Genomic DNA, 15,321 nt, shown 5'->3' on the forward strand with positions numbered 1-15,321 from the left:
AATCCATTCATTGATTCAACAGATGTTTATGGAGTGCCCGCTGTGGCCTGGGTTTTACAGCAGGTGTTCTGAGTAGCAAACTGTTCTGACCTGGCCGTGGGCCCCAGGGGACGCAGTGTGGTCGTGAGTGTAGTGAGACCTGTCCACCAGATGGTGGGGTGGAGGGAGAGCAGTGTCCAGCCTACCGAGGTGGGTGCAGGAAGCTCTTAGACTTGCAGGAGAAGGAATTCCACAGGCAGCACAGACAGGCGTTCTAGGCGGATGGAGCTGGGCGTGCCGTGGCGTGGCAGCAGGAACAGGCATCGCCCATTTGAGGAATTGCAGCAGGCCATGGAACAGAAGGCATGGAGGGAGGTGGAAGGAGATGTACCAGGCAAGACCTTGTAGTCACGCTGGGGCAAGTGCATCCCACAGGCCAGCAGCTTAAAAGCCTCTGTCTCTCGCTGGTTTAACCTTTAGAACTCTTCCTCCACCCACTCTCAAAGAATTCCCCCAGGGATTTTTATTTGAAATTCCAGTATATAAAAAGGATGCAGTCAGGGTTACTCACGATGAAATTGGGGGTGTTTACCGTCATCCACCCTGTGCAGGCTCCTCAAGGTTTAGGAATAGGGTTGGAAGGGGCATCAGTTAGCAGGGGGTCCCTGGAGAGGTGCGAGAGCCTCCTGACCACTTTGTGTTTGAGCGAGCTCACTTTTGCCCTGGTATGGGCAGGGCTCTGACATGGGAAGTCAGTGCCAGGGAACCCAAGGTGGGGAACCCGGCATCCTAGGAGCACCCGAATAGGCCTCCTGGAGGAAGTGTCACCTGAGGTGGGCACTGGGGCTGAGCTGGGTTAATCCAGGCAGACAGCGGAAGAAGTTGGCGCGCTGTGGGCTGAGAACAAGAGGAGTAGGGAGCAGGGAGTGAGGTGCGAGTGTCCGTGCCTGGATCATGGGACCAAGAGTCGATGAGGGGTTGAGGCTTACAGGGTGGGCTGGGTGACCAGAGGCCCCAGGTTCTGAGCTAAGGAGATCTCACTGACAGTCTGTAAGCACAGGAGTGGTAGAAATTAAGCATTTTAAATATTTAGAAATTTGACTTCATCCATTGGAAAATTTTGTTCATTTCTGTTCTGACAGTTTCAGCCCCACCTGCCACCTCAATGATGGGGATGAGGTGGTCTGCGACCAGTGTGCCCCGGGATACTCAGGAGCTTGGTGTGAGAGGTACTCTGCATCCACTGGCTTCAAAACACTGTGTTCACATTTTCAAAATTGAATATAAATTCTATGTGTTTGTTTTTAAATGCATAGTTAAGTGTGGTTTTGGAATTTTGATGCATAATTGTTATTTCATAGAATCACTGAGAAAAATCAATATTTCGTGTTTTAAAATTAATGTTAAACCTTGCTGGGAATTTTTAAAGAACGGTACTCTTTTCCTAGCTAATGTGAGTTCTCATCAAGAACAATAGGCCGGGCGTGGTGGCCCACACATGTAATGCCAGCATTTTGGGAGGCCGAGGCAGGCAGATCACCTGAGGTTAGAAGTTCGAGACCAGCCTGACCAACACGGTAAAACCCCGTCTCTACAAAAATACAAAATAAAAAAAAAAAAAAAGGCTGGGCATGATGGCGGGTGCCTGTCATCCTAGCTACTTTGGAGGCTGAGGCGGGAGAATCAGTTGAACCTGGGAGGTGGAGGTTGCAGTGAGTGGAGATTGCACCAGTGCACTCCAGCCTGGGAGACAGAGTGAGATTCTGTCTCAAAACAACAACAACAACAACAACAACAAAAACAACAGGAAGCAGCAAGGAGTCGTATCTGTGGTTCACACATTTGAATATTCCATTGCTCCCGGCTATTCTGGAGATGACAGGTGGTTTGGTTTAGTAGCCGTCTTCTGGCTTCCGAAAGCCAGTGCTGTTTTACCCACGTGTGCGCCTCAGTGTCCAGCTCTGGCCGAGCCTGTAAGAGGCTGTGTGGCATCTGGAGTGGTCAGCGGTGGGTCAGAGTTTGCGCTGGACACGGTTGCACGCCCACTGGATTTATGCCTCATTTTGGACGCTCTCCTGCTTCATCACAACAGGTGAAGGAGATCTGGGAATGCCCAAGCGTGGAGTCGTATCCCTTTCACAGTAAATCTCAGTGAACAGAGTCAGTCTGATTTATTGGCCATTCAGAGAGCCCCTGGATAGTGCGGTAAGGCCTTAAGTAATTGCATTTGTCTGATCCCACTTTCAATCTTTGATACAGATGTGCAGATGGTTACTATGGAAACCCAACAGTGCCTGGCGAATCTTGTGTTCCCTGTGACTGCAGCGGCAACGTGGACCCCTCGGAGGCTGGTCACTGTGACTCGGTCACCGGGGAGTGCCTGAAGTGCCTGGGGAACACAGACGGCGCCCACTGTGAAAGGTGTGCTGACGGCTTCTACGGGGACGCTGTGACAGCCAAGAACTGCCGCGGTGAGTGCGCGAACGTGAAGTCAGGTCGGCTGTTTATCGCCGTAGGAAGTCACATGGGTCACACAGGGCCCAGCCTAGGAGGTCACGCTCTCTTGAGGGGTTACTTGCGTTAATGCTGGGTCTCCGATCAAACGCAGACCCACGACCCGGTTCTTCCCTGGCTACCCTATCTGAGCTTGGTTAGTCACAACCCATAGGGGCCAGGGGCCTGGAAAGATGCAGCCTGCCACTCGAGCGGCCAGTGTGACTTGAGAGAGTTCTGGCTCTGCTCCCAGTGACTGAAATGAAAGTGGGGAAGCTCAGAGCCTGTCACATTCATAAGGGAGATGCTTCGGGGGTTGCATGAGGCAGATGAGATTCCAAGATGAAGGGTGGGAAATGGTAAGAGTGTAACCGCAGAAACTGCGTAAAGCACCGTGTGGTGCATCTTAGTCCTCTGTGCCGAAACTACCCGATCCCTGTGTCCCTCTGCTGAATTTGAGTCTTGAAATTACGGATCATGGAGAAAACTAGATTCTCCTGTACAGCAGATGACCTGGCCAGAGGGATGATTCAGCCCTCAGATTTTGAAGGAGTGAAAGAACAAAACTGGCAATTACAAATTATTTTGAGTAATTCATATAAATGCCGAAGTCATACTATGGTATTACAATGTGGGGACACAAGAGGGCGCCAGCTATACAGAAAACTTTCCCAGCCACACATGGAGAGATTGGAAATGTTTTACAGCCCTGGGCCAATCAGGCTGGTCTCCAGCAGGTGGCCACCTTGACTGGCTATCATACCAGGATAATTATGATAACAGGATTTCTACAGTGCTTCACAGTTTACAGAATGTTTTTATCGTTTTCATGTCATTTCTTTTCATCATTACTGCAAGCCTTGGTGATTCGTTCCTCCACTCATTCATTGTTTATTAAGTGTCTGGTATTTCCCAGACACTATCCTAAGAACTGTGACAGGTAGTTGGGAAATTGTGGTTCAAATCTACTGGGAAGCTACACATGATGATGGTATGGGGGAAAAACATACCTGCGGATCCAGCCGTTGGAGTCTGACTAATGTGACTTTGATTCCAGGACCAACTGTGTGACATTGGGCTAATTTATTAGCCTCTCTGAGCCGCTATTTTGTTATTCATAAAATGGACATAATTATATGTGTATATTAAGGCCTTTCTGAGAAGTCAGTGCAAAAACATTTACAGTTCTAGACATGAAATAAATGGTAGCTATTGTAATTACTAGTAATAAAGCAATCATTTTTATTATATTTTCACACCACTGCTGTCCAATAGAAATATAATGTAAACCACACATGTAATTTAAAATTTTTTAGTAGCCATATTTTTCAATAGTAAAAAGAAGTAGGTGAAATGTATTTTAATAATATATTTTACCTGAGCTGATATATTAAAAATTAGCATTTTGTCATGTGATCAGGTTTTAAAAGTATTAAAGCAATATTTACTTTCTTTTTTAGTACTGAGTCGTCAAAATTGAGTGTATATTTTATAGCCCAGCTCAGTTTGCTAAATTTTCATCAGAAATACTTGATCTACATGCAGATTACAGAAAATTTACAGTTGAAAAGGTAGTTCAAACATATTTAAAATTTTTCCATCCTGTACCAAAAATTATTTTCTTTAATATTGGCATCCACGTTGACAAAACCACTTCAGTATTTAAATTTAAACTCAGAGATGTGGTTCTTCGGTTGCATCAGCCACATCTCCAGCGTTTGGTAGACATGTGTGGTTGGCGGCCACAGGACAGGACTGTGAAGGTGAAGGCGATGAATGACTGTCTGGGGGTGCACTTGAAGGCACAGAGGACGGGCAGGCCCATCAGCCTAGGGTGGCCAGTGCTGCCTTCTGAAGGGAGTGCTGTTCATCTGAGACTTGAAGGATGGGAAGAGGAACCCCAAGAAGAGTGACCAGCGTGGGAAGACGGGCCCAGGCAAGCGGGCAGGCCCTGCCCGAGGTAGAGGCTGGAGAGAGAGTGAGCAGAATGGAAAAGACAGAGGCAGGGAGGGGAGGTCTCGGGCCGACAGGTGGGAAGCAGCCACGTTGGCGGGGTCTCGTGTGCAGTGTTGAGGTGCTGAGGTCACTTCGTCCTCACTGTCCTGGGACTCACCAGGGTGTGATTGGAGCTGTGTGTTTGAATAGTGCCCTGTGGCCAGCGTTGAGGAGAGACTGGCTGCCGGGGTGTTGGGTTAGGAGACAAGACCGGAAATGAATCTTGCTGATGAGGGCTTCAGATAGGGCCTTTGCCATGGAGATAAAAGAGAAGACATAAAATAGGTGTTGGTGACAGATTGGAAGGTGGAGGAAGGACGGTTAGAGCAGCTGGGGTTTGGGTCTGGGCCTGGGCTGGTGGGGCTGATGCTGTCCAGGCTCTCTCTGGTTTCTCAGCACTTCACAGCTTTTATTCCTCTCTCTCTTTCTCATCCCCTTCTGGTATCGCCTGGTTTCAATGAGACAAAGTCCTTTGAACGGTTTCTGCGTATCTCACGAGCAATCCATCTGTTTCTGTAACAGGCTTCCCTCTATGAACTTCCCATAGGGCCCCCCATTCTTGTATAATACTATAGTCTGTTAGGTTAAACCAGGTGAAAGTGCCGGTGTCGTACATATGTGATTGACCTTCTCTAAAGCAAGTGCCTATAGTTCAACCCGGTATTTATCTGTTTACTCGCCCGTAACTCTGACTCACTTGAAGCTTGGTAGGAGGAGAAACTGATCATCAGGTTCACCTTCAGCAGCTGCAGCCGGAGGTGTAGACAGGCCGTCCAGGTAGAGTAGGTGCTTGGGGAGATGAGGATGGTGAGAAACCTCACAGAACTCTAATATTAAAGAAATCTTATATTAAATAAGTTAAATGAGTATAATTTTTATATTGTGAGCTACTCCTGAGAATTAAAATATATATAAAGTACCTGGCTATTCAGTAATTGGCCTAAAATAATACTATTTTAAATTAGTACTATCTATAACATAAATACTATTTTAATTAAGAATTACTATAATAGGCCGGGTATGATGGTTCACACCTGTAATCTCAGCACTTTGGGAGGCCGAGGCCAGTGGATCACCTGAGGTCGGGAGTTCGAGACCAGCCTGGCCAACATAGCAAAACCCCATTTCTAATAAAAATGCAAAAATTAGCTGGGTGTGGTGGTGAGTGCCTGTAATCCCAGCTACTCGGGAGGCTGAGGTGGGAGAATCACTTAAGCCTGGGAGGCGGAGGTGGCAGTGAACCGAGATTGTGCCACTGCACTCCAGCCTGGGTGATGGAGTGAGGCCCCGTCTAAAAAAAAAAAAAAAAAAAAAAAAGAATCACCATAATAATTATTACTGCAGAGAGAGAACTAGTAATAGCTGTGTGACCTATGGAAAGGTATCTAATCTTTCCAAGTTGTAGATTTTGTAGATTTCACACCAAAAATAGAGAACATTATCTCACCTCCCTCCTTGGTTTGTGATGAAAGTACAAAGAAATACTGAATGTGACAGGCACAGACTGACAGACACATCATACAGTGAATATGATTTTTTAAATTATCATCAATAGTTTGTATTGATCATACTTGCATTGAACTTTAAATATTCCCCAGAGAAAGAGGCAGCTTTAAATGAAACACGGAGGGGAGACACACGAGAAACAAGGGGGGCTGAAAAGTGGGTGTCCCAAATACCTCAGTAAGAGGGCAGTGCAAAAGGAAGAGGGAGGTCACGGGGTCCCTTCCACAGAGCCACGGGGTCAGAGGGGGACCGAAGTCTACTCCCTGAATTTGGTGCCAGGGAAATCCCTGGAGACTTTTGGGAGAACAGTTGTAGCAGACAAGGGGCCAGGAAGACACAATGCAAAAGCTGGATTGAGCGGACGTGCCAGGGAGGTGGACGTTCCGATGGAGGGTCAAGGGGATGGGTGTCTTGTGTTTGATGGGGTCAGTAGAGAAGGATGTGCTGGGGAATTAGCAGTAGAGTCTGCACGGTCCAGCTATGGGTTGACAGAGCAAGTCCCTAAAGGGCGCCAGTGAATGGGGCCTCCTGTGGGACTTCAGCGTTAAGGCCCCCACCCCAGGAAAACAGATGCCCAGCCTGGCCTAGATCATGAAGGAGGCGAATCCCAGCACGTTTCCTCTGCCCTCGACCTTCCCGTGTCCCGTGTCCGGCACTCTTGCTGCAGCCTCCGGGTTGTGTTTGGGTCTTCCATTATTTGTGAAGTTTTTCTCTCTTTTTTGTTATATCGTTATGTCATGATACACACTGGACATGTTCTGAGTCCACGCATTCATAAAGAGTGCCTGGGGGCCGGGCGCAGTGGCTCACGCCTGTAATCCCAGCACTTTGGGAGGTTGAGGAGGGCAGATCACGAGGTCGGGAGATCAAGACCATCCTAACTAACACGGTGAAACCCCATCTCTACTAAAAATACAAAAAATAAGCTGGGCATAGTGGCGGGTATCTGTAGTCCCAGCTACCTGAGAGGCTGAGGCAGGAGAATGGCATGAACCTGGGAGGCGGAGCTTGCAGTGAGCTGAGATGGCACCACTGTACACCAACCTGGGCGACAGAGTGAGACTCCGTCTCAAAACAAAAAAAAGGAGTGTCAGGCAACATATTAAATGTTCTTTTTTTTTTTTTGAGTTGGAGTTTCACTTGTCACTCAGGCTGGAGTGCAGTGGCGCGATCTCGGCTCACTGCAACCTCCACCTCCCGGGTTCAAGAGATTCTGCTGCCTCAGCCTCCCGAGTAGCTGGGATTACAGGCATGTGCCACAATGCCTGGCTAATTTTTGTATTTTTGGTAGAGATGGGGTTTCACCATGTTGGCCAGGCTGGTCTTGAATGCCTGACCTCAGGTGATCTGCCCTCCTTGTCCTCCCAAAGTGCTGGGATTACAGGCATGAGCCACTGCACCCAGTCAACATGTAAATATTCTAACTGAAGTGCTTATTGAGGGTTCCCCTGTGAATATTGATTAAATGTATTTTGAACCTGTAAGATTATATCACTTTGCAAAGGTAGGGGCCTTTGTAGCTTTGTCATTGTTGCAACTGTAGATAAAATGGAACCATCTGGCCTGAAACTACAAATGACTCATGACTTAGAACTGGGATGTATCATATTTAATGAAAATATGTTTTTCATTAAATTATGAAATATAATATTAATATGTACTTATTTAGATTACGTTTTAACTGAGCTTTAAAATATTAAATATGTAGCCAGGCACGGTGGCTCATGCTTGTAATCCCAGCACTTTGGGAGGCCAAGGCGGGCAGATCACGAGGTTGGGAGATCGAGACCATCCTGGCTAACATGGTGAAACCCCGTCTCTACTAAAAATACAAAAAATTAGCCAGGCGTGGTGGCGGGCACCTGTAGTCCCAGCTACTTGGGAGGCTGAGGCAGGAGGATGGCGTGAACCCGGGAGGTGGAGCTTGCAGTGAGCCGAGATCGCACCACTGCACTCTAGCTTGGGCGACAGAGCAAGACTCAGTCTGAAAAATATATATATATATGTGTGTGTGTGTGTGTGTGTGTATATATATATGTGTGTATATATATGTGTATATATATAAAAAAATATGTACCTGATTGAAATCAGAGCAAATGGCTAAGTTGGTTTTGAAAATCTCCATTGCATGTTTTTCACGGGAATTTGTAGCTTATTTTTAAAATGTCACGGAATTCATGAAATTAGTTAAGCGAATTTGTAATTATTGTCTTAATAGCTTCAATATGTTTTTCCTGTGATGGATCCTTCCACTAACCCTGTTTTAGTTTACTCTTCAGAAGAATGCTAAACTTCTAAAGTTATTGCCAATAATATCATTTTTAGTTTTGTGATTTGAAACGCTGAAGGTTTACATTTTTTTTTTTCCTTTGGGGATGAAGGATCTTATAACCATCCTCAGAAGTGAGGGTTAATATGTCTTTGTGTGCATGTGTTTAGCCTGCAGATGCCATGCGAAAGGCTCCCATTCTGCCGTGTGCCATCTTGAGACCGGGCTCTGCGACTGCAAACCAAACGTGACTGGACAGCAGTGTGACCAGTGTTTGGTAAGATGCGTGTGACTGACACCTTAGCCTTGGTACAGAGGCGATCGAATCCATGACTCAGAAGGAGCTAAGTCCCCAAGTGTAGTAGTCTGTTCTCACACTGCTATGGAGATACTACCCAGGACTGGGGAATTATCAACAAAGGAGGTTTAATTGACTCACAGTTTCGCGTGGTTGGGGAGGCCTCAGGAAACTTCTAATCATGGTGGAAGGGGAAGCAGCACCTTCTTTACAAGGCAGCAGGAGAGAGTGTGAGCATGTGAAGGAGGAACTGTCAACACTTACAAAACCATCAGATCTCATGGGCATTCACTGTCATGAGAGCAGCATGGGGAGCTGCCCCTAGGATCAAATCACCTCTCTCCTTTGACACATGGGAATTACAATTGGATTTGAGATTTGGGTGGGGACCCAGAGTCAAACCATGTCACAAAGTGTGGCTGACAAGTGCCGCGGCTGTCTAGAGAGTGACGTTCACTATAAAGGGATGGGGATGGTGTCATGAATACTTTATGATTCTATGAAATACCCTGTGTGTGTTCTGGAACATACTAATATGAGGAGTCATTGATTAAAACATATGTTGGTTTGCACGGTCTCCCCCTCTGGTGAAACAGCATGGCCATTATGGGCTGGACTCAGGCCATGGCTGCCAGCCCTGCAACTGCAGCGTGGCAGGCTCCGTGACAGATGACTGCACGGATGAAGGCCAGTGTCACTGCGTCCCAGGTGTGGCAGGGAAAAGGTGTGACAGGTGTGCCCGTGGCTTCTACGCCTACCAGGATGGCAGCTGTACACGTAAGCCTTGATTTCCTTGTTTGAGACTTTATAGTCATTCTTGGACCTTTCCTTCGGCCCTCCCTCTACTTCCAACTAATTTCGGTTAAGTGCATTTACTTTTTCTCTTCTTTCCCTGGAGGATTTCATACTTTTTTTCTGGTTTCTGATCCCTGTCAGGGTACAAGCCTAAGTTTTGGTCATGGCTCTGCCGCCTACTAATTGTGTGGGAGCTTAGATTCATTACTTAACTTCACTTGGCCTCAGTTTCCTCATCTGTAAAATGGGGATGCTAATGCGAGTCTGCATTGAGAAGTTAGTGTAAGTGTTCTCTATAAAGTCTTCAGCGTGGCGTTGGGCCTGCAGTAAGTAAATATTGGCTCCCTCTGATCAGCTAGTGAGGGTCTCTTCACTCTTCTCTCTATTTCCCCTGTCCTGTCCCCATTTTCCCTCTTCCCCCAGCATCTCCTGAGATGGAGGGCTGGCCACCTCCATGAGGACACGGAGCAATCTTCAGAATTGTGAGGCATCTTTTAGGAGGGAGAAGAATGCCTGGGACTCTTCGTAAAAGGGAAAGAACAGCGTCAGCTCTTAGCCCTTTACTGACGTCACCCAGATCTGTAACATAGCCTTCATCTTTATTTCAGCCTGTGACTGCCCACACACTCAGAATACCTGCGACCCAGAAACTGGAGAGTGTGTCTGCCCCCCTCACACACAGGGTGTGAGGTGTGAAGAATGTGAGGATGGGCACTGGGGCTACGATGTGGAGGTGGGGTGCCAGGTGAGCGCTGTCATCCACGCTTTTGCGTAACTGAGAGTTGCTTTGCTGTAGCAAGTTGCAGGCCTTTTCTTCTATATGTTTTCTGGACTTTAATCTGTTGAATAGCTTTGTGGGTTTAACAAAAAAAAAAAACTCAATGTGGGCGAGGCACAGTGGCTCACACCTGTAATCACTGCACTTTGGGAGGCTGAGGCAAGAGGATCGTTTGAAGCCAGGAATTCACGACCAGCCTGGGCAACAAAGCAAAACCCTGTCTTTGCAAAAAATAGCAATTAAAAAAAAAAAAAACGTAGCCTGGTGTGGTGGCACATGCCTGTGGTCCCAGCTACTTGGGAGATTGAGGCAGGAGGATCATTTGAACCTAGGGATCCAAGGCTGTAGTGAGCTGTGATCGCACCACTGCACTTCAGCCTGAATGACAGAGAAAGACTCTATCTTAAAAATCAAAACCAAAAACAATACACCTCAGTGCAGATGAGAGGGGTCAAAGTGGAAGATACCACACCCTGAAGACCCCTTATTCTAGGTTTTCTTCAAGAACCTAGTTGTTACACTGATGGTTAGAAAATCCAAAAACTGGCCGGGCGCAGTGGCTCACGCCTGCAATCCCAGCACTTTGGGAGGCTGAGGTGGGCAGATCACAAGGTCAGGAGATCAAGACCATCCTGGCTAACACGGTGAAACCCTGTCTCTACTAAAAATACAAAAAAAAATTGGCCGGGCGTGGTGGCAGGCACCTCACTATGTTGCCCAGGCTGGTCTCAAACTCCTGGGCTCAAATGATCTTCCCACCTCTGCATCCCAGAGTGCTGTAATTACAGGCATGAACCACTGTGCCGGGCCTGATTTCTGCAGTAATTTTGTGAGACTTGTTTTGACCTAGTAGATTTCATTTCACTTTACAATTTTGGCCCCATGTGCATGTGCCACTAAGATGCACAAATGTCCAGCAACACAATGCTTATCTCCTGTTGGCATATGGCAAAGTGAATCCATGGAGCAATAGCAAGAGGGAGATGGTTCATTTGTAGATCTTCCCCACGTGTAGTGTTTTCCTGTCATTCAAATATGTGCATACTTGGAAGCATCAAATCTTGTCTTTTTATTGAGTTGGTTTTCCTGTCTCTCAGGCCTGCAACTGCAGTCTCGTGGGGTCGTCTCATCATCAGTGTGACGTGGTCACCGGCCGTTGCCAGTGCTCGTGGAAATTTGGTGGCCGGGCCTGTGATCAGTGCTCCTTGGGTTACAGAGACTTTCCCGACTGTGTTCCCTGTGACTGTGACCTGAGGGGGACGTCGGGGGATGCCTGCAACCTGGAGCAGGGTCTCTGCGGCTGTGCAGAGGAAACCGGGGCCTGCCCTTGCAAGGTATTTACCATCCATTCTCCTCCTTCTTCCTCTCTCTGGCTCCTCATCATGACTCTTGGGCTTTGACTACTTACCTCAGCAACCAGGTTTTAGATGCATTTCCTAGTGACTTCACACTGCCTTCCGCATCTGAGTTCAAAGTCTCCTGTGCTCCTCTAGAGTGATGGATGATTTCTGAAATTGAATTTTTACTGTTACAAGTGTCAGATGATGGAACCATTTTGAAAACTGCCCTGAGTTTTTGATCATATATCCCAGAGGCTGAGTGGCTGTGTGTTTTGAGTATGCAGGTGAAGTAGGTATCTCAGGGCTTTGGGATTTGTGATGGGATCCCTGTGAGGTTATTGGGCTCTCATAAGTGCTGGCCACACTGAAGGAAATCAGGGTTTATTATTTTCCCAAGAGGTAAGATTTCAATGTCATTATAAGTTTTGTGTATTTCCGTTAGTTTTCCCAATGTGCTTTGCTATTAGGAGGTCAGAGCCACCTCCTCTGGTCCTTTTCCCATGGGTGGTGAGATGGGAGCCCTCTGGCTTGATGATGGTAATGGGCTGATGGGTGACTGGAGATAAGAAGGATAACTCATGTAGATATCATGGCCTGGGAGTAATAGAAGCATCAGTCTCCCTGTTTTCGGCCTTATTTACTTATTTATTTATTTAGAGACAGAGTCTCGCTCTGTCACCCAGGCTGGGGGGCAGTGGCACAATCTCGGCTCACTGCAACCTCTGCCTCCTGAGTTCAAGCAATTCTCCTGCCTCAGCCTCCCAAGTATTTGGGACTACAGGTACCCACCACCATGCCTGGCTAAATTTTTGTATTTTTAGTAGAGACAGGGTTTCACCATGTTGGCCAGGCTGTTCTCAAACTCCTGACCTCAGGTGATCTGCCCACCCCACCTCAGCCTCCCAAAGTGCTGGGATTACAGGCATGAGCCACCACACCTGGACTCTGCCACATCTTATGATAACAGCTGTGATGACAGACGAGTAGAGCAGCAGGCCCTGTCTTAATAATCACCTGGGCCAGGCGCGGTGGCTGATGCCTGTAATCCCAACACTTTGGAAGGCCGAGGCGGGTGAATCACCTGAGGTCAGGAGTTCGAGACCAGCCTAGCTAACATGGCAAAACCCCATCTCTACTAAAAATACAAAATTAGCCGGGCATGGTGGCGGGCACCTGTAATCCCAGCTACTCGAGAGGCTGAGGTGGGAGAATCACTTGAACCCGGGAGGTGGAGGTTGCAGTGAGCCGAGATTGCACCACTGCACTCTAGCCTGGGTGACAGAGCGAGATTCTGTCTTAAATAATAGTGGTAGTAATAATAATAATACCTGCTGGTGGCTCTCACGCCCAGGGATCATCAGAATCACCTGGGGACTTGAGGCAGCTTCCAGAATTGCCATGGGATGTTCTCATCAGGGAATCTGTATTTTCCAAAAGCTTCCAAGATGATTCTGATAATCATCTGTGTTTGAGAATCACTGATTGAATCTTTGAGAAAACTGACACGCAGAGAGCTCAGGGCCCGGCTAAAGGAAACTGATGTTTGTGCATCTATAATTACTTTTAAAATTATGTTTGTGTTTTATTTTGTTTCTGTTTGTTCAGAAATCACATCTCTTTTTTGGGCAAAAACGAGTCCTGTATTTGTTTCCCTTTAGGAGAATGTTTCCGGCCCTCAGTGCAACGAGTGTCGAGAGGGTAGCTTTGCTCTCCGCGCAGACAACGCCCTGGGCTGCAGCCCTTGCTTCTGCTCCGGGCTGTCCCACCTCTGCTCAGAGCTGGAGGGCTATGTGAGGACCCCAGTAAGTCACACACGGCAAAGACGTTCTGCTTCTAACCCCACTCCCCTTGGGAGGAGGGTGGGGGTGGGAGACACAGCCAAGTGTTCACATTAAATTTTGCTTTTATGGCATCAGAAATTCTAGGAAACTAATTTGGGTTAGAGCATGGATCAGAGCTCGGCTTCTGCTGGCCGAGGAAGTAAATGGAGCTTGAACTAAAGGCTGTCCGTGTTGTTCCTTAGCTAATCTATGAAAAGCTTTCACTGGAGAGAAGATAGAACTGCAAAATCTTAACCATCTTCTGCATATCATCGAACATTTCCTCAGTGCAGCAACAGTTTGGCCTTAAATGCGGTCGTTTAAAGCACTTTCAGTTCATTTTCATCCAGATGTTTAGTTTAAAGGAAAAGTCTTTACTGTTTCTGTTTTAATAATGAAGCTGTTTCATCTGTGAAACAATGATGGAATCTAAAGGATGAAACTGGAGTGGGAGGTTCGTATTTTGAAGTGCACTTTCCCTCCCTTTCGTGGTTTAGGTAACGATGGGCTCCGATCAGCCTCTTCTGCGTGTGGTTTCTCAGAGTAACCTGAGGGGCACGACCGAGGGGGTTTACTACCAGGCCCCCGACTTCCTGCTGGATGCCGCCACCGTCCGGCAGCACGTCTACGCAGAGCCGTTTTACTGGCGACTGCCGCGGCAGTTCCAGGGAGCCCAGGTGAGGGGCACGCCCAGGTGAGGGGCACGCCCAGCCGAGAGCCAGTCCCAGGCCGCCCTTCCTGGGAGATACGGAAATCGTTTAAAATCACCACAGTCTGGGCCGGCCTGTCATTTAAAGAAGTGGTTATTAATTTCCTCTTTTAAGTGAGGTCAGAGAAGTTTAATGCTTATAAAAATCTCATCAAGTATATGGTTCCTTAAAATTTTTCATTAATTTTAAAAGTTTTTTAAGTTCACATTATATTAATTTGGTTCTTCCTAAAGCAGTCATTCAACAAACATATGCAGTTATTTGTCACTTAACAATGGAGAGACATTCTAGGGGAATGTGTCATTAGGTGCGAATGTTAATATCATCATCTCATGAGACCATGGTCGTATATGTGGTTTGTCATTGACTGAAATGTCATTACGTGGTGTGGGACTGGACTGTGTTTACTAATATGCCTGTGGTACAAACCTAGGTGCTATGGCCTGGGAGTCCCTTTTCAAGAAATTATCACTCATTTGGGGCAGGGCGCGGAACTACTATAAAAGATCATGAAAGGCATCACTTGGATTTTTGTTTATATAACCATTGGAGTCTGTGTATGAATTCACCCTGATCTTTACAATTTGCAAATATGCATCCAGTGCTCCTGGAGACAGAGAAATTTTTAATTTAAAGGAGTTTGAAAATAATTTGCATCATTACCACCTTGATTTGTTATTTTGGAGCTCACTTTCGTTTGTATTCTCAAAAGGAACTATGTAACTTAGGTCAACTTAATAATCCATAATTAAATGGAATTAGAAGGAAACAAATTCCAGACAACATATTTCATGCATGTATTTTGAAGATATAAGATTTCTCTCATATGGTGGTAGGCTTGCAATAAAATGTTTTTAAGCGAAAGCTTTGTCAGAGAAGTAAACAACACTGTGTTATTTGATAGCTCATGGCCTATGGTGGCAAACTGAAGTACAGCGTGGCCTTCTATTCTTTGGACGGCGTTGGCACCTCCAATTTTGAGCCTCAAGTTCTCATCAAAGGTGGTCGGACCAGAAAGCAAGTCATTTACATGGATGCACCAGCGCCAGAGAATGGAGTGAGGCAGGAACAAGAAGTAGCAATGAGAGAGGTGAAAATGGGATCTTTTCATATAAGTTCCTTAAAGACATTGACTTTGCTATGGATGTAGTGAAAGATGAAAGCCATTAATAAGAGAATGAGCGGCTGGGTGCAGTGGCTCACACCTGTAATCCCAGCACTTTGGGAGGCCGAGGTGGGTGGATCACCTGATGTCAGGAGTTTGAGACCAGCCTGTCCAACATGGTGAAACCCCGTCTCTACTAAAAATACAAAAATTAGCAAGGCATGGTGGCGCAC

At 46.8% G+C, this 15,321-nt stretch overlaps 1 protein-coding gene across 1 annotated transcript in view; it reads left to right on the plus strand.

Moving 5' to 3' along the window:
* Positions 1-15,321, plus strand: part of LAMA1 (laminin subunit alpha 1) — a 172,319-nt gene that overhangs the window by 85,501 nt on the left and 71,497 nt on the right. The window contains exons 18-26 of the mRNA XM_025365118.1: positions 1,122-1,208; positions 2,239-2,450; positions 8,413-8,519; positions 9,137-9,317; positions 9,944-10,080; positions 11,211-11,447; positions 13,112-13,255; positions 13,771-13,950; positions 14,888-15,073. Of these exons, the coding sequence (XP_025220903.1) occupies positions 1,122-1,208; positions 2,239-2,450; positions 8,413-8,519; positions 9,137-9,317; positions 9,944-10,080; positions 11,211-11,447; positions 13,112-13,255; positions 13,771-13,950; positions 14,888-15,073 (1,471 nt within the window). The remainder of the gene's footprint in view (positions 1-1,121; positions 1,209-2,238; positions 2,451-8,412; positions 8,520-9,136; positions 9,318-9,943; positions 10,081-11,210; positions 11,448-13,111; positions 13,256-13,770; positions 13,951-14,887; positions 15,074-15,321) is intronic.

The sequence above is a fragment of the Theropithecus gelada genome, chromosome 18 (assembly GCF_003255815.1).
Source record: "Theropithecus gelada isolate Dixy chromosome 18, Tgel_1.0, whole genome shotgun sequence".
Taxonomy (NCBI): domain Eukaryota; kingdom Metazoa; phylum Chordata; class Mammalia; order Primates; family Cercopithecidae; genus Theropithecus; species Theropithecus gelada.